General features: G+C 38.0%; 1 protein-coding gene and 1 pseudogene across 1 annotated transcript; both read left to right on the forward strand.

Moving 5' to 3' along the window:
- The first annotated feature begins 4,115 nt into the window (after positions 1 to 4,115).
- Positions 4,116 to 7,194, forward strand: LOC131796731 (uncharacterized; annotated as a pseudogene).
- Positions 7,195 to 15,570: 8,376 nt separating this feature from the next.
- On the forward strand, positions 15,571 to 18,332 carry LOC131796811 (histamine H2 receptor-like). Its single transcript, XM_059114416.2, has one exon. The coding sequence runs from the start codon at positions 15,931 to 15,933 to the stop codon at positions 17,062 to 17,064; it is 1,134 nt and encodes a 377-aa protein (XP_058970399.1). The 5' UTR covers positions 15,571 to 15,930; the 3' UTR covers positions 17,065 to 18,332.
- Positions 18,333 to 18,638: the final 306 nt, after the last annotated feature.

Below are 18,638 nucleotides of genomic sequence, written 5' to 3' on the forward strand. Positions count from 1 at the left end.
CTTTATTGAGGAAATGTATGAAGAGCAGTATGAAGAGTATGCATACTGATGTTAGACGAATAAAAAAAGCGATAAGGCCTGGCAGTCATTTTGCACACTCCCTTTCCCATGAAGTTTGTACTTTGTAAGAAGGAGCATGCGTTCTGCTTGAGGATTACATGTGCTTGACTTTTGAAGTGTGCGTGGTCAGCCATATTTAGTTACATCGTGATAAATTCCAAATCATCCTTTATTTGACTCTGCGAATATCGCAAATACTCTACAAGCTAAATTACTTCCCTTAAAATCGGAAATTATCACGTACGCCTACGTTAAACAACTTCAAAGAATCCAGTAAACGAACTAGAACGGTTTTTAGAGAAAAACAAATTATAATGTTTGACGGTAGAGGAATTGTAAATTGGAGGTACAGTGGTAAAATAGCATTCAGTTTGAATATTCCTGGGAAAGAAGGCGTTTAAATTATGACTTGTCGTGTCTGTCTAATAACGTGAAGTGACATTCCCACACAACACGTCCACGTCATTAGCCGGAAATTGCGTCAGACTCTTCACAGGAATGAGCGAATCGAGTAGAGGCTACCACAGGCCAGTGATCTGAAGGAAAATCAGCTAGTCGTACAAAACATTCGCTGTTCAGCGAATCTCTATAAAATATGCAAGATCTTCGATGAAATTTAAATGTACCCGTCGGGAGACGCCATTTGGTTGGTCTAAAGACAGTAAAAACTGAACAGCACAAAAATAAGCTCCTTGTTAGAATTTTTTAAAAGCTCACAGGGACCAGTGGTGAAAATGATCAGCGTTTACCAGTTGTATCTGAAGCGAATAAAGGAAATCGATGTAAAGACGGGTAAGAACTGTCAAGCGATCTCTCCCATAGTATGAATAATATCCTCATTTAGGAGTGAACGTAGATTAAAGGGTTCTTTCAACATGAGAAAAGACTCCATGAGGCGTGTGAAGATGAATGGTGTTCTAATGGTTAACTTACAAGTTAAGAAATTTTGGTTAACTCTTATTCTCTGTTGTAAATTTGTGGGCTTTCCACAAGTTCGCCAGCTTTGGAATTTGCGAAGACTTTCGATTGGTGAGGTAATAACCATTTGCCCTAAGCTGCAAGCCATTCGGTACATTAGAAAAATAATTCACGTATCGGTGAAAGACTCAAAGTATTGAAACTATTTTCCCTGTCAGGAAGCCATGGCCTAACTGCCACTTTTAATGTTGCTAAGTGCAACTGTTTCCCCTGGAATATCAAGAAACTAGTCGAAAAAATAGGAAGCAAGATACGGCAAGCTGATTAGAAATTACTATTGGAAGTTGAGCATTAATTTTCAGGCAATTTCGAACTTGATATTTTTGCTAATACAATTTTTCATTATGTAACATCACATCGTTACATCTAATGCATGCAGTAGTTTATGTATTCGCATAATTTTATCATCACCTTGGTTGTTAAGTTACAACTGGTTCAACATCAGAGTTGTACTAAAAAAATCAAAATATGTTAGTAAAACTGGCCTCAAAGACCTGTGTCAAATAATGGTAAGAGACTTACTTAAGACAGCGATAGGTTAAGAAGAGCCTTTATAAATAAGTGAATCCCTATCAGGAAACTTTCAGAAGTGTAGTGAGAGATTAAGGATCCTTATTACCCAACTGCACAAAGAAGAATACAAATAACGCGCGAATAGAGTACAAATGTCCTGCGATATTGTACGGTTATTTGGATAATTGGCTTTTTTGTACGGTAAAAAAACCTGTTTAACCAGTCGGCTGCGCGCTATGCTTCTCTATCCACTTCATAGGGCTTCTTCCGCCTTATGAGAAATGAGCAGAGTTAAGACGTCACATAACATGCAGAAAAAAAAGCTGTTGTTTGTATTTTGACTCACCCTACGGGCTCGTCAGTCAAAATACGGTACAACTCGTAAAAATACTCAGCTATACTACACACCAAAACGTCTAATACCCTATATATATTTCTGAATTTGCCAATTAGCAGAAAGGCCAATGAATATGTGACGGGGATCAAGGGTCAGGATCTTGTTTTGTGGAAAAGAAGGACATACAGATGTAGCGAGTGAATGTCTTAGTGAATGGAAACTGATTGAGTGCACATGTGAATGCCTTAGTGAATGGAAACTGATTGAGTGCACATAAATGGCTGGGAAATTGCTTTGGTAGGAAAGGTGAGCCAGCGATTAAACTCGAAGCCATGCTATATTCCAGAGTGATTCCTTGTGGGGCCCTTTGAGCAGGTAAATCAATACAAGAGTTTGAAAGGACTCACAGCACCATCTAAGGAAGCGTTTTCTTTTCAGTGTTTGTTTATCACTGCTACTCTACTCGGGATTGGATCGTCAATGAGGTTTTACTTCATTGCTTCGTCCACCCGAGTATTAACTTACCTGGCTGCTCCTTTACTAGGTCTTCGTCTCTCTGCCATGTTTGTCAATGCGCTCACAGTTCGGAGCAGAAATCTTCTTGGATCTTCGACAGTAGTGGCTGATGTTGGATTTAGAACCTGATGGCCGATTTTGGATTTTACACCCTGGTGGCCGATTTTGGTTCGTGGACGTTAGGGACCGATTTTGGATTTTGCACCTTAGTGGCTGATTTCAAATTTTGAACATCCCTGGCCAAGTTCGGATTTTGGACACTAGTGACTGAATGAGATTTTGGAACCTCTTGACCGATTTTGGACATTAATGGCCGATTTTGGATTTTGCACCCTTGTGGCTGATTTCAGATTTCGAACACTAGTGGCTGATTTTGGTTTTGGACACTAGTAGCTGAGTTAAGATTTTAGACCCTCTCAACCGAGTTTGGACACTAATGGCCGATTTTTAACTTTGGACCCTAGTGGCCGAAATTGGCTTTTGGAACTTAGTGGCCGATTCTTCCTTTTGGACAATAGTAGCCGATTTTTTCCTCGGACATTAGTGGCCGATTTGAGATTTGGGATGCTAGTGGTCGATTTTGGATTTTGGACCATAGTGGCCGATTTGAGATTCTGGACCTTAGTGGCCGATTTTGGCTTTTGGACACTAGTGACCGATTGTAAATTTTGGACAATTATTGCCGATTTTGGATTTTGGACACTAATGGCCGTTTTCAGATTTTTGGACCTCCGTGGCCAATTTTCCATGCTGAACCATAAAGGCTGATTCTGGAGTTTGGTCATTAGAGGCCGATTTGAGATTTTGGACCCTCGTGTCCGATTTTTTAATTTTCGACACTAGTGGCCGATTTTTGAGTTGAGACACTAGTGGCCGATTTTTGCGTTGGGACACTAGTGGCCGATTTTTTATTTTGGACACTAGTGTCTCAAGTTTTAGTTTTGTACTCTAAACAGTTGTAAACAGTTAAGCCTTCAGCCTCAGGCCATAAGAACCAAAGCTATTTTGGGAGCCTGTCAGTTCCATAGGTGTAGTGCGATAATCTTTGATTCGCCTGAAAAAAATCGACGATCAAGAAACTGACAAAAGCGGAACAATTAATAGGTTAAAAAGGGGTATGGAGAAAGTGTGGACTTGAACTGTGGACGCGAAACTCCTGGGATTTTCCAGTCTATTAGAAATCCACTCATTGAATGTCGGCCACTCGAGCATGTGTTTAACTGGGTGACTAACTTTTCTAAAAGCGGGTAAACTTGATCTGCAAAAACACATTTCCATGTTGCCTTGCGTCTGCTCTGTAATAGATCTTAGATGAAGTCAAAACGTGGTAAAAAATAAGTGGTAAACAATGGGCAGCCGAGTGTTTCACAGATCAGTCTTACCACATTTTGACGTCTCGTGTTATCTATTATTGAACAGAACCATGGCAACATGAATATTTTTGTCTTTTTATAAGATAAAAATCAAAATGTTTTCAACGGTGACGTCATCCAAGTGCCTGTCCTCCAAGAGAGGGCGGACGCAATCAAAATACATGCGTAATTCAGCTTATCATATAGAATCTTTTTTCTTCAATTAGAGTTGCGCGGAACATGAAGATGCCAAAATTGCGCTTTGCAGATTTCGGAAAAAGCCTTCGAATCACTCTCCTAGAATTTAACGTTTCTCCTATGGAGTGGGACACGCACTGAGGGAGGACATATGGCGGCTCGTTAACTTGTTCAGACTGGCTTTCTTCTTGAAAGTACTTGTAACTTTTGTCCTGGATGTCAATGGCTGACCATGTCGTACACTGCCATACTGTACACATTTATGGCGCTGGCTTTAGCTCTCGTAAATATTGGTCACCTTTCACTAGTCCCTGCAATTACTTCGCAATAATTGCCACAGAATTTCAAAAAATTCTAATTACAATAATTGCTACAGAATTTCTATCTTAGCTGATTTTTATTATTATTTTACAAAGAACTGGCTTTACATTCATACTTGGCGTTCTTATTTACCTTGTGGCATGACCACAATGCATGATTGTCTGTCACCTGAAAACTCCACGGGTTTCACAGTAAACGAAACTTGACCTTGAAATTAACTTTTCACATCACTAAGACTATCTTGCACACGCACACGAGTCGAAATTAAAGTAATGTCATTACGCTTTCTATGTTTTTGAGCTGTTTTGGTACACTTATCACCAGAATCATAGGCAAGAACTTTAGAGAGCGTTGATAATTTTTTATGTGAAAAATTGCTTTAATTCTGTTTCTCAGGTTGGATTTTATATATAAGTGAATCTGATGCGATGAACAAGACATGTCTTAAAACTTACTTTGTACTACATTTTTATTTTACAGCGTGTGCTCGTCAGTTTGTTCTAATTCATCTCGCCTTTATTTTCGAAGGTCATAACAGTGATTCGGTTAGGAATAGACTTGGTTTTCGGTCTAATCTTTCACGCTGTTAGAGTAGATGGCCCCTTGGAAATTCAGAACCATCAAGGAAGTTGTCAGAAAGCGCGGTAGAGTTCAAGGTAAGAAAATTCTTCATACTGTTTAAATATGCACAGACAAGGTGAAGAGTTGATATCCCATGGCCGGGCTAGGATATTAATTTTGCCTTCGGAGGTGAGTGAAAGATCTTTCAAATATATACAATTTGAAACACAGTTCAAGATTAGGGAAAGCAGAGTTCAGCTCGATGAAATGCTATTTTATCTCCCAATATTAAAAATGATCAAAACAAACGCTTTTTGCAAGGAAAAATTTCTTTTGTCGCTCAAAAAAAAGATTAAACCTAAGTGTTGTTGATAGGCGATAAGCCTTTCAAAAGGGGTGAAACTGTCAGGTTTAAGAAAGGTCTTTGAAAAAACTTTGCATCTATTATTTTAGCCCACTTACCGTGGCGCCTTTTCATTCTCACACGTGGAGATTTTGAAGTAACGTTTGGTGTCGCGGTGAAGATATCATGTTTTGAGAATAGAAAAACTTTGATGTATCACTGATATCGCTTTATACTTCAAAGACCTTTCTTAAACCTGACTGCTTTGAAAAACCGTGCTTGGAATCTTTTTAGATTCAATTTTTCTTTCTGTACAGAGAAAAAGTCCCTTTGTTCCATTGGGTGGCGTTCAACTATCGATGATGTACGAAGTAGTCGATGAGGCACGTGGTAACGAGTATGTTAGATGAATTTACGATTTGAGTTTATCACTCAAAACATTGAAATGACACTGATATCTTTTTCCTTCTTTCTTCAAGATTAGAAACGCGAGGAACGAATGTGCAACTTGTTCGTAAACAGTCTGAAGACAAAGGGGGAAACTTTTACAGTCAAAAGCGCTGCGAATGTTGAAAAGAACAGAAGCATGGACACGTTTCCGATGCGTTTTCTTGACGCCTTGTTTTCTGACGAAGATGACAAAAATAACACGCAAGAACTACCTTGTGACATAATCGCTTTGACGAAAAAGCCATCAGCAAAATGTCAAGGGCATGAATACCTAAGAATTCAGAGGAAGAAGAAGTGTGTGAGAACGTGTAACAAGCTGCCTCAGGAGCGAAAAACAAGCCTCATCATGAGCATTTTTGACAAACTTGCGGGAAACAGTAATGATAATAAGACGAGTTTACCAAATTTGCCGAAAGAGATGGAAAACAATACGGCGAAGACAGATTCCGACTCCCACAACAATTGTGAAGAAACCTCTTGCTCGTCAAATAACAGTGAAGATTGTTCATCGTCATATAAAGAATATGTACGACAAATTTATTTCCATGTAATGATAAGAAACAGACTTGGCGCCAACTTCGAGATTCGGTTCAGCGAATGAAGGATTTGATGTGAATGGAACAGGGCTGATATTATAGAAGTCTCCAGTATCAACCACTTTGAGAAAAAAGGACTGTACAAAAGCTGGAGAAATAACCTCCGCAGCATTGGAGATTGACGGTGTCGAAAATGGTGGTAAAGTAGTACATGAATTGACTGTACGAGCGTGGTTAAGGAATCCTAGTATTTTGATAAATAATCTTTCAATCGTCGCATCATCTTAATTGTGGGTATATTACGAGGAAACCGATCGCTTTACTTTGGATGTATTCATTATGGCTTTGGTCATTTTCGTTTTCCTCTAGTAAATAATTTTTTTCTACGGACTCATGAACTCTTCTCTCATGTCATCTTACACTTTCGAAGGCTGTGTAGATTTCATTTCAAAATTAAAATTTCCCTTATTCTCGACAGGTCGCAATCATTTTCGCGTGTGTACAGGATGTTTCTTATTCCTATTTACCACTATTTCTTACCGATACACTGAAATTTGAAAAGGAATGATAACACCTACAATAACAGTTAGTCAATCCGTCAGTTACTCAGTCATTCAGGCTGTCTGTCCATCGTTTATTCAGTGAGTCAGTCAGTTGGTCAATCAACCTTTCTGTCAGTTAGTCAGCCAACTGTCTCTCAGTCAGTCAACCTGGGTGTCAGTTAGCCAGTCAGTCTTTCTGTTAGTCATTTAACCTGTGTATCAGTACAGTTAGTCAGTCATTCAAGTTTTACTAGCTGTAGTTACCTTCTCCATTTTTATGTTAACAGCTGCCACGGAGTCTGTTCAACTTGGTAATTTGATTTCTTGATTGTTACAAACTTAAAAACCATAGCTGCTTTTCCTTTCAGGAAGCAATTGCTTACCTGCCTCTTGTTATATTACTAAGTTCCATTGTTTCCAGTTGAATAATAAGTTGAAACAAGGCGGAAAAATAGGAAGAAAGGTACGGCAAGCTGTTTCATGCTAATAGTAACTTTTTCTAATCACGTAACCTACCTTAATCTTGACTATAGTGAGAAAGGCAGTGTTTATTGAGTGATGTTAGGATCCAAACGAAAATGGTGATACTAGTGAGCGGCAGTTTTGGAATTGTCTCACAGAAGCCTTTATATAGCGACTTGAAATCGTCGTTAATTTATTGAACAAAAACATGAAAAAAAAAAAAGGAAAAACAGCCCTAAGATTCACAGGAAGGAAGGAAATGCCAGCTAGGCAAAAGTGAATAATATTGCTCATTTACTTCGCCAATTTCATTGCCATTCTTCCAGGCATCAGAGCCGCAAACCAAAATGATTTAAATTAAAGCATATCAACTTGGTGAAACGTCTAAGTCAGACGTCAAATACAAATTGAAGAGAATGTGTCGGAGACCTCATTCGAGGTATATTCCCCATCATATTATTTTTAGATCACTATGGTATTTTAAGATCCAATGATATATTCCTTTTTTCACCACAACGCCTACAACGCCCTTACGCTGCCTAATGCGAGGAGCCACTTTCGTCATTGTGCAAAAGCTCTTTCCAGAAGAGAGGTATTTACTTAAGGCCAAAATCTTCACTACCTAACATTTATATGGATAGGATGTCATCGACTTGGAACTGATCAAACGCTGATATTTCACAAGTATTCTTAAAATTTATTGGTGATTAATTGCGTTGTAAGTTAGTCTCCCACAACAAACATTCTTTTATTACTTAAATCAAGGTATGAATCAGCTTTCAAGACTACGCGCACATCCAGATTTTCCGGCCACGACTAATAGCATTATCAGCGGGACTTTTTTTGTTGCTTGCAGTTCGTCTGAAGATGGCCAAGAGTGTAATGCGCGACACGTGTTTTCAATCCATCCAGTATCAATTGCCTTACTCAGCCTTCTGACCGTTTTATTATTTCAGTATTTAAAAGCAATATACGTGGGAAATGATTTGTGAAGTAAAAGTGAAAGAGAAAATTATTTTCTTGAATAAAACTTGCATGGAAAACGAAAATTTCCGAATTGAAGAAATTTCTTCGCCTGTTCCCAATACTTCGATTCGTTTGTATCAACAAGTTGTGATATCAACTGCTATTTCTGTGGTCTTTTAATGTTTTAGAAATAAAAACTCTCTTCTTAGTGATGTTTGATTAGCGTATGTTTTTTGTCCACCAAGAGGGCAAGGCAGTTAAGTTACATTTACTTAAAAACAAAAACATAGAAAAAAACGGAGTTTTAAATTACAACGGCACGAAAAAAAGTTCTGGCACCGGACAACAACTGAAGGGGGGATCCATTTTTATGTTGGGGAATTCAAGGCAACCGGGCACATAAAAACAGCTGTTTGAGAGTTTAGGTGACTGTGCTGAAAAAAAACAAAAAAAGTTGCAAAAAAAAAAAAAAATTTATCATTGATATGTGTTTGTTCCCTTTTTGCTAAATTATCTTTTTATTTGTTGGCCTTTCTGATCTGTTAGTTTACTAAAAATTGGAGGATTGGGGCTTGTTGTTACCAGCGTTGAAAAAGTAAATGCCACTTCGAAAAGAGTGATGAAAAACAAAAATGGGACAGGGGAGTGGTGATCCTTTAGTAGAATCACGGAAGGCAATTTTATAAAAAAAGGGCAGGGTTACGGGGGGGGGGGGGACAAGTGTTTTCTATGAAGAGAATATGGTTTTGTTTTTCATGTTCTCTTGATTTTGTTTTTGTCTGGTTTATGTTTTTGTTTTGTTTTGTTTTTTTTTTTTAATAAAATTAGATATTGCATCGGTTTAGCCGCTTTCATTTTTATATTTAAAAAATTTTTACGATGAACAAAGTACCCTATAAAAAAAGTGCTAAACCACAAATCCCCACTCCGTAACGCAAAATTCTATTTCATTTCTGGTTTATACTTTTGAGCTCATCTTTATTAAGACCCATGCAAAGGAAATCTCTCTGACCAAAAAAGGCCTGTTGGCGCCCTCTTCTTTTTTTGTCGATATGAATTTGAAAAACACTAATAGGGAAAAAATTAAATATTTCAGGCCTTCTTGTTTGCCATCCGCCCCGCTCCGCCAATTTAGCATTTAAAATATTTTTAGTTAAGGGAGGGACAAAGAGTGCATTTGTGAAGTTAAAAAACGTAAAACAAAAACTCCTTGCGCGGCCTTAAGGAAGGAGGTACTTTTCCCTATTATTTTCGTCTTAAAAAGGGCTTCGATTTCTCCCAAATTGATAAAAGAAAAAAAAAAATAATGGTGATATTTTTAAAAAAAGTATTATTATTAATTTTCGTACATAAGAAGTTTCCAGATGAATTTGCAATTTTCTTCAAGTTTTAGGAATTAGACCATTCCATATCTAAATTTGTTGAAGGACTTTCCAGGGCCACTCTTGTTCTCTATTGTGAAGTGATGCCTATGTTCGGGGGTCGTTTCCTTTCTTTGATTAAAATTGGGACGGACGACCGAAAGGAAATGGGGCCAATGCTGTTAGTCCCCCAGTGGGGGGGAGGGTTCAATGCTTAAAAAAAAAAAAAGGTCTGAGTTCAAACTAAACAGGATGGAAACTGCCTGTCCTTAATGCTTGGGACAGCATTAGCCTGGAAGGTCCCATAAATATAAATTACATTAGTCAAATTCTTAGTTTACCATGGTAGAGTTAATCGCATTACTCAGCCATTAAATTTTCGACATCTCCTCTAAAAGCGGAAGGCGTGGGCCGAATAAAAAGCAGTGATAAAATAAATTCGGTCAGACACTTTTCTGGTATTTATCTTGAGAGTGACTTCCTGTGGCGCAATTTCTATTTTTAACTTTTATAAATTTATTGTTAAACAAAGAAAAATGTGCTAGTGGAGGTAGATTGAGTGAAATATCTAAGTGTCTTTTTTCTGCAGATAAGACTATGATAAATTATCGTCGCAGGTAGCATAAGTTTTAGAATTTTTGCGTGAGAAAGATGAATGAAATCCATATTTACTTTTTTAAAGTCATAGCTTATCATCTCTGGAATATATAGCGCATTAAAAGAGCCATGACATGATATCTGAACCTTTTTTTTATGCACTAGAGTGCTTTTAAATCAAAGGGAAACCGCAAACAAAGGGAAAACATAATTTCCCAAATGACGAACTTGGAAAGTCCGGACTAAATCTAAGAAGACGTTGTGAATCTTAGCACAACGTTAACTTTTGGTGATTTCTTTCTGCGCGACGCATAAGAAGTCATGGATTCAGCAGCAAGTGGAAGTTGATAGAGTTTTCAGAATACGAAGACCAATTGGTTTCCTTAATTCTAAATTTAATGGATGAAAAAGCCTAAGAGTCTGTGCTAGTTGCACCTATGCCCAGCTGTACAAAGCTCTTTTTATTATTATTTTTTTTTTCGGAAAGAAAAACCCGGGGACATCAATATGATTTCTATCGCGGAACATTACACCTGTATGCGTGGCAAACATTTACCAAAGGACGTTACTAGTATCCAGTTTCAGCAGGGAGGGCTGGAAAGCGTATACGAAATAGTACTCTCCAAACCTAAGTCATTACCAGATGCTTCTTTTCTCATTCTCGATTCTTCATTTGTTTTAAAAGTCCATTCAAAATTAAAAGGCAAAATAATGAAAATTGAGTATGTTTCGATAGTTGCAGTTGGAGCTATTTGTTTGTCCCGTTGTCAATCGAATTCTTCTTTTGGTTATCAGGATCATTGGTAGAATAAAATCTTCCTTGAAAACAAGAGAAGCAGATGCATCCATTTGTTTGCTTGTTATGTCTAAAAAACGGAAGACTCTCTCAAAATAAACGTTATGTGGCCAAGATCTTTCTATAGCCGCGACTGTGCGTTTGATCTGGGATATTGATAAGATAAGGAAAGCGGTGAGCTCTAAGACTCATCGTCTAACCACAAAAAGTCACCGTCGCGGAAAAGGCTATAGTAATTTGATATATGGGTTTTAGGTGACGCATCCATTGAGAGTGTAATTGCCTGAACAAAATCTACAAACACTTTGATCTTGAAAGGATCAGTCGAGAGACGTAGGCAAAGGGAATTTCCATAATAATCACCAGACATAAAGTTTGCCTTCTCAATTTCATTACTATCATTGTGCAAGAGCTCCGGCTCGCACAATATAAAACGTTTGTCACATGAGCCTGGTTTTAAAGTTCATTTACATCAGTCTTATATAGCTCTGTGCTAGAGAGACTGGGTAAACAAAAAAGGTCGTACTTTTAGTTGGTATCAGGAGTAAGTTATGACTCAATTTTTCCTCCTTGAATGATGCCCTCAATCAAGAACGTAGAGGGTTTTTGAGCCACCATATGCTTGAATTTGATTTAATTCCGTGTGGCCTGCATAATGACCTCTCTATTACTTCCACCATCAATAATCTTTAAGTACGTTTTTACTTATAAAAGTTTTATAATTGTTGCAGCTGACTTTGTATAAAAAAACCGACGGACGCAAAAGTCAACAAGGCGCTCCATCAAGCAGTCCATTTCCCCTGTGAAATATCATGGGATCCATCATGAGCATAGCTTTCTTTCTGTAGCACTATCGTTTTATCAAAGTATCACATTCAGGCTTAGTTATTCTCTTTGCCCTAAACGTTATTTGGTTGAAGGTCTTCGCCGGGTGTTGGATGCTTTGAGCGAGTGGGTGACACCCTGCTCAAGGGGTAACGTCTTCGTGATTTTCTGCATTGTTTGCTGTTACTTCTTAGCTATTGCACTTTTCACCTGTTCCCTTTAAAGAACTCCTTTCCTATTGTAGATACAGCCCATCTGAACTTTGCATTTCAGTTTTCGTTTACTCACCCTGAAAAAATCTCAGGACCCGGTGTGCTTTTTCGTCTTCTACTTTATGTTCTTCTGTGATTGATCCACAGGGAATATCGCATATTCGTTTTATTTGAAAATTTCGGATAAAGGCCCCGAGTGTCGCATATGTACCTACTTAAACTTCATGAAAATTCCTAAGAAGTCTGACAATCGTCCTTAAAGAAGATGCGTATTAAGTTATCGATGAGCTTTTTCATGGGGTGTTTCTTGCAAAATTACTTCAACTTTAACATCGAGACAGTCAGGCAATCAGCTTCCTAGCTTCTAGTAACTTCGATACCTTTGTTAAGTCAAATGACAGCCTTTGAGAGACCCTCAGTTGTGATTTGTATGACTACTGTTTCTCTTTACTAGGGAAAAATGATTTGTGAAAATTAAGCTTTAAGTTTCACTCATACTTTCACCAGTCCTCTCCAATCTATTTTGAATTCCCGGCCTTTGTGACCCTTTAAGAGGCAGTCCAAAAACGGCTTCTACGCTTTCCGTGAACCGTTAACAAATTACAAATGTGCAGATTCGGGTTACCTGCCCGATCAATTCACTTCTTTAATTAAATGTTCCAAAACAATCTTTCCATCAATCATATGCGTTCAAATACTAAATTTTCCCTAAGCCGAATGAATTTTTAATCAGAATATGAGGTTTTAGATAATCCGATAATCCAAGTCTTTATAATCATCTATTCAAGAGGATATCCATATTCTCTTGTCTATTGGATGGAGTCATTTTTGCCCAACACAAAGATCGACTCGTTGGTTCATTTTTGCGCGAAAATTATTAAGTTTGTATTCCGTAATTTGTGCGGAGGTTCAAAGCTGTCATGCAAGACGTATAAGTGTAAATATCATAAGAAATAACCATATCAAACAAACGAAACCCTGCCAAACTCCATATGAAAACAGCCAAAATTTCAAATGGCTCAAATTAATAATGAATGACTGTCTCAAAGACCACTGACAACCTGGATGTACCGCTCAAGTAACTTTATCGGCTTTCTGTTTTGCAATAAGAGTCAATTCTAAGTCATGTTCGCATTTCTTGCGCTCTTAACGCACGACACTTCGGAGCACGGATATAATTGGAGTTGGAACTCATATTTAGTTACAGGCTTGATAAGAGGTACTTGTTTGCTTTTCCGGCATCTGCATTTATCGGGAAAGTGACAAATTTTCTGAGGAGCGGTTTATAATGAGGAAATAAATTGCGTCCCAAAGAGAACCAGAAAGATTCATTGTATGAGGATACAAGAGTGAAAAAAAAGTTTGGAAAAAATGCCTAAAAAAGTAAGCAACAGTAAATTCTTTGTTAAAGGCTGCTTAATGAAAGTTTCTGAAGGATAAGCTGTATAGAGGACCTAATATTATGTAAATGTGGATATCGTTAAGCCATACATCGCTCATAGATATTGAGCGGAATCATTTCATGGATATAAATGAAACTTGGAAGAATATCACATGAATTTTATCTGAACTATCGCAGCGGGAGAAAAAAAAAACCATCTGATCGGTAAGTGATGGAAAGAGTATTTCAGAGACAGCAGTTACTGAGGATAAAGATCAATCTCTCCACCAAATTGTTTCAGGTTGAAACTGTAACAAATTAAAAAGTGAATCCATGGTGAAAGAAAGATGTCATGACAATAATTTCAATGTCTTTTGTATACGTTTCTTGTGTTTATTTTCTATTTGTGATATTACGTGGCTGAGTTGATTTTAATTAGTGGGTTTCCGCAGAACTTTTTTTGTTTTTGCACTCTGCTGTGGCTATCAAAAAGCAATGGTCAAACCCAGAGTCATTCATTTTCAATTTATTTCCTCAGAATTTCCTTCAGGGATAAAGCTAAATTGCGTGCGTGCAATACTTTTTAAAATATATTTCCTTCCTGCAGTCCGCTCCTCTATAACATTCAGGTGACGTGGGAAATAAAATTGAAATAAATGTCAATTTTGTGGGCCTTTTGGCTGCATTAGCGCCTTTCCCGCAAAATGACATTGAAGCCACATTTCGATAAATGCTAAAATACACAAATATTCAATTTATGGTAATTACCTTCCATCGAACGAAAGAAGCTCGTGACAGTTAATAAAAAAATGTCTTCGATCACTCAATGCGGTTGCATATCGCGCGGCGCTGATTTAATGAAAACTGCAACTGAGAAGGCCACATGTTATAAACGGCTGAACTTTAAGGAAAAGGTTTCATGGTGAGAGCTACTAAAGTGGCAACGAACCTGTTGTAGATGGTGACCCTCGATGCACAGCAGAGGGGAAGACCTTGACATTAATATTGTTCGACAAATTGTGTAGCTGTTTGAAATCCACTTTGAGCACCGATAGCAAGATAATAAAGCTGCGGTTCGACGAAGAGATTGAGCAAGAATTAAAAGATTGTAATTAAAAAAATTGAAACAATTCAATTATGTTATAGGAAGCAAGCATACGTTGAGTCTGAGCAATCGGGTGTGTAACAGCGCGATAAAGAACGATATGTTCACTCGCATTGATATGTTGAGCTTCAATTTTGTCACAAAGAAAATCATTTTAGCCGAACAGCCTTTAGTATTCTTTCTGTGGGCATAGAGCTAACAGAAAAGTGTCCTCTCTGGAATGAATAGATAATTCTGCCCTCAATAAACCAATTACTGTCACTGTAATATTTCTGAAAAAAAAAATTGTAGATCTTGGACAGATATGAATACAGCGATTGGCATAGAATTTGATCAATTAGTTTAGTTGCTAAAAGTCATAAGTGGCATAGTCTCATCTCCTGCGTGGCGACAATTCTTATCTTAGAGTGCCAAAACATTTAACGCAAGGTTTATCTTCCTTTCCGAATAAATATTTCAGTAATGTCAATTGAACTTATTTCATTTACCGGCTACAATAGAGAGACCACTAGCAAAGATTAAAACATTAAATTAGATTGTTTTTTTGGAGAAGAGAGAATGCCACAAATACTGAATTTGAGCAGTGTTTCAAAGAAATGCAATTAATTCGCGCAATTACAACGGCGAAATTATCGGAGAACTTCAAGCTGTGTAAAAGGATCTTTAAAACCAAAACAGAGAGAAAAGATGAAACATAAATAAGAATAAAATTCAAGATTAATTGAAGTGTTGTGTTTCCCACGATATTAGCTCGAGTCAGAGATAAGCTCTCTACGAGATGAAATTCAATTTTAAACTGAACTGATTCGATTACACCACTGTCATGGATGGTTATGCATAATTCATCGTCTTGTGTCAGTTAGTCATTAAATCTATGCAATTAATTTTTCCTAGACGCACGACTTTTCGTAAAATTACAGCATGACTCCTGCTTCTACGAGGTGTTTACGGTATTTTTTTCTAGATATTTCATAGTGGTTCGAAACTCAAAAGCTTGGTATTCAAGCGCTTAAATACAAACATTAATCTTTTTATTGAGCCCTTCGCTAGATATCCAATGCGGAAACACGAAGGAAATAGCCTAAGAAGATGACGTTGAAGAAAATCGAATACAGCCTTCAGATTGGCTGATGTTGGGGAAAAGCTGAAGCCGTGAAATCTCATTGGTCTTTGTCTTGAGTGCTTGTCAATTGTAAAAGAACAGTTGTTCTTTGCAAGCGAAAGAGATTACAAGCGATTATAAGGACCTCAGGGAAGCCAGCGAATTTCAATTGTTCTGATGTTCCATACCAGGTGAAAGACAAAGTAAACATCGCAGTTGGAGAGCATATTCGCTTAAAATCTGTGGTTTTAAAAGTCCGCCCTCATACAGAACCATCTTGGTATGTGGTGAGACCATAGAATATTAACACGATCTATTCGTTTCTTCGAAGAAGATTAGTTGAAGGTTTTAGGGGCGAGAAGACTGACACTGCGTGAGTAAACTTGGATTGGTTGTAACCGGCAGTTTTGGATACAATGTTCGCAGCTAATCAAAACACATCGATCGCAGACAGAGCAAACAGCGGTTTAAATGTCACATCGAACGACTACGGTCTTATTCTTGAAGATCTGTTTCCCGTCGTTGGTGTTTTAATGTGCACTGTCGGTTCCATTGGCAATTTTGCTGTTCTCTTCGCCTTCTTAACACAGCGTAAGCTAAGGACAAAACTCAACTGCTTTCTGGCGAGTTTAGCATTTTCGGATATCTTACTCATGGGCATAACTGTACCTCTGGAATTGGAGTACCATATTCGAGCGAAGTTTATTCACGGCGTTGTCATTTGCGATCTTATGTACACCATCCATTTTCTAGCTTTGTCCTCTTCATCGCTCAATCTATTAGCGGTCAGCGTCTACCGCTATATTACTATTGCATTCCCGTTTTCAGCAAAACTAGCTCAGCCAATTCATATCGTGGCATCAATAGCTGTTCTTTGGCTGTATGCTGTGATTACGGCTCTTCTACCCCTGATGGGCTGGCGGTCAGGACCATCCTTAATTAAATACAGCCTTTGCGTGTTTATGATTGAAAAAGAATACGTAATGTTCATCCTCACAGTCAACTGGGTGCTACCGGCGGTGATTGTTCTTATTCTTTACGTCATGATCTTCCGCATCGCCAGAATTCATGCCATCAAGATAGCAAAACAGCAAGTCCTCAGAGAGTATGAAAGAATTCGCAGCCCTCTTTTCAAATGCGCAAAAACATTAGGGAAAATAGCCATCGTCTACTTGATATGCTGGATTCCATATGTTACTGATACCATCCTTTTGCTATTGTATGGCCCCTCGGTTCCCAGAGCGATATCCCTGATCTTCGTTTTATTCTATTACGCAAACTCAGCAATCAATCCGTTTCTCTACGCTGGGCTTTGCACAGATTTCCGAGAGGTGTTCAGCGAATGCGCAAGAAAGGTATACAATAAACTCTCTCTACTTTGCCGAAGGGTCTCCGCATTTTTTCACTCAGTGGTATCATCTCTCTGTTCCGATTCCAGTCGGACTGGAACACATGCAACAGAGCGTTCTCGACTTCGCCGTTCTCGGAAACGTGCTCGCACACGATCTAGAAGTTCATCTCAGCAACCATCCGTTGCGACTTTCGTTTAAAAGGCGGACACCATTACCTGTGTACCAAAACATGTCTGCTCGTGATATGAAATATGGTCAAAAAGCAAACATAGTCTCGGGAGAAATTTCTTGCATTAATGTGAAAGAAACAAAATGCTTTTATTTTCTTTATTTAAGTTAAAGTTTGTTTGTTTTGAGAAAACATCAACGCGCGCATGGCCGGCCTTTACGGAAAAGAATCGAGAAAGGATAGATTTAACCACCTTCGGTACCTAGTTTTGTTACATGGTTGATCAATATCATAAATTAGCTTGAAACCCCAAAAAAACAGGTTTCAAAAAAACTGCTAAGACTTCATAGCCAGACGCTTTTTTATTATGTGGATCATTTAAATGATAACTCCATTCGTGAGTAATTTTATGGTTCTAGCCGGTATCAACCTTTTAGGAAAATCTCTGGGGCAAGTTTGCATCTAGTTTGGTGTTACTGACCTTAGAGTAATTCATATTTAATCAGGTGTCTGAGAATCAGCTTTGAATATTTAGTTAGTGGGTACTCGGTTGCAAACATCAGTAACCTTGACTCATAAAGTTAGGCCCCAGAAATTGAAAGATATAATTTGAGGAGTTCGTGGTGCATAGAAGAAGCAGGAAACTATTAGTGCTTGAATGAATTCATGAATGAGTTGGTTATGGCAATTCGATAGACGCGTCTAGTCTCGGCTCTGAAAGCGTTAGCGCAATTTTATCTTATTGCGTAGTTTTAACAATTTTGAAAACATATTTATCATAACACCTGTATTTTACGTCAAAATAAATAAGAGCGTCGATTTCCACCCACATTTTGAGCCGTGAAATGCACGCAAAGCAGTGGCCATTTTGATCGAAACGTGCTGAGCGTATGCAAATGTAGAGAAGGTAATCTTGACTCAGCTGATGCTGGATGAAACGGTGTAATTTGCAAAGATTCGAGCAAGATATTGAGTCGGTAAGATATTGGCTTAGGGAATGATAGATAAAAGGTAGAGGAAAGCATGACTATCCCGTTTCCTCCTCCGATAATGGAATCAGATCGTAGCTAGAACAGTCAAGATAAAGAGCACGTAACAGTCTACTTTTAAATACATATGAAGGTTCTTTTTATCCGATGTGTACGGTATACTTTTGCAGCGGGAGTCCGCTTTCAAAACGCTATAAACTATGATAAGATCGGCGTATATATATATATTTTATTTGAAATTGCTTTTTAAAAACAACGACAGGAAAATACGTGAACTAATCGGAGACAATAAATCATCTTGAAATTGAGCACGTCTGACGACACAGCGTTTTGAAAGCTCAGGTGCGATTTGCACAGATCTCTGCTTTGACTTTCACTCCACTTTGTTGCTTATGGGAATCTTTTTTTTTCTTTTTTCACTCTGCTGAAGGTGAAAATGGAAAAGAATGAGACAGGTTATTTCCAATAAGATTCTTTGAAACGAAAAAGTGTTGAAAATTTATTTTATTCCCCCCCCCCAAAAAAGAAAAAGAAAACGAAAATTACAAACACCACTGGTACCGTTAACTATATTCGAAGTATGAGTAGCACATATGAATAATGACTTAAATGCC

The sequence above is a fragment of the Pocillopora verrucosa genome, chromosome 1, assembly GCF_036669915.1.
Source record: "Pocillopora verrucosa isolate sample1 chromosome 1, ASM3666991v2, whole genome shotgun sequence".
NCBI classification, from domain to species: domain Eukaryota; kingdom Metazoa; phylum Cnidaria; class Anthozoa; order Scleractinia; family Pocilloporidae; genus Pocillopora; species Pocillopora verrucosa.

Bases quoted from the DNA above. Each gene is read 5' to 3' on its own strand.
- LOC131796811 (XM_059114416.2), top strand. From the start codon at position 15,931: ATGTTCGCAGCTAATCAAAACACATCGATCGCAGACAGAGCAAACAGC.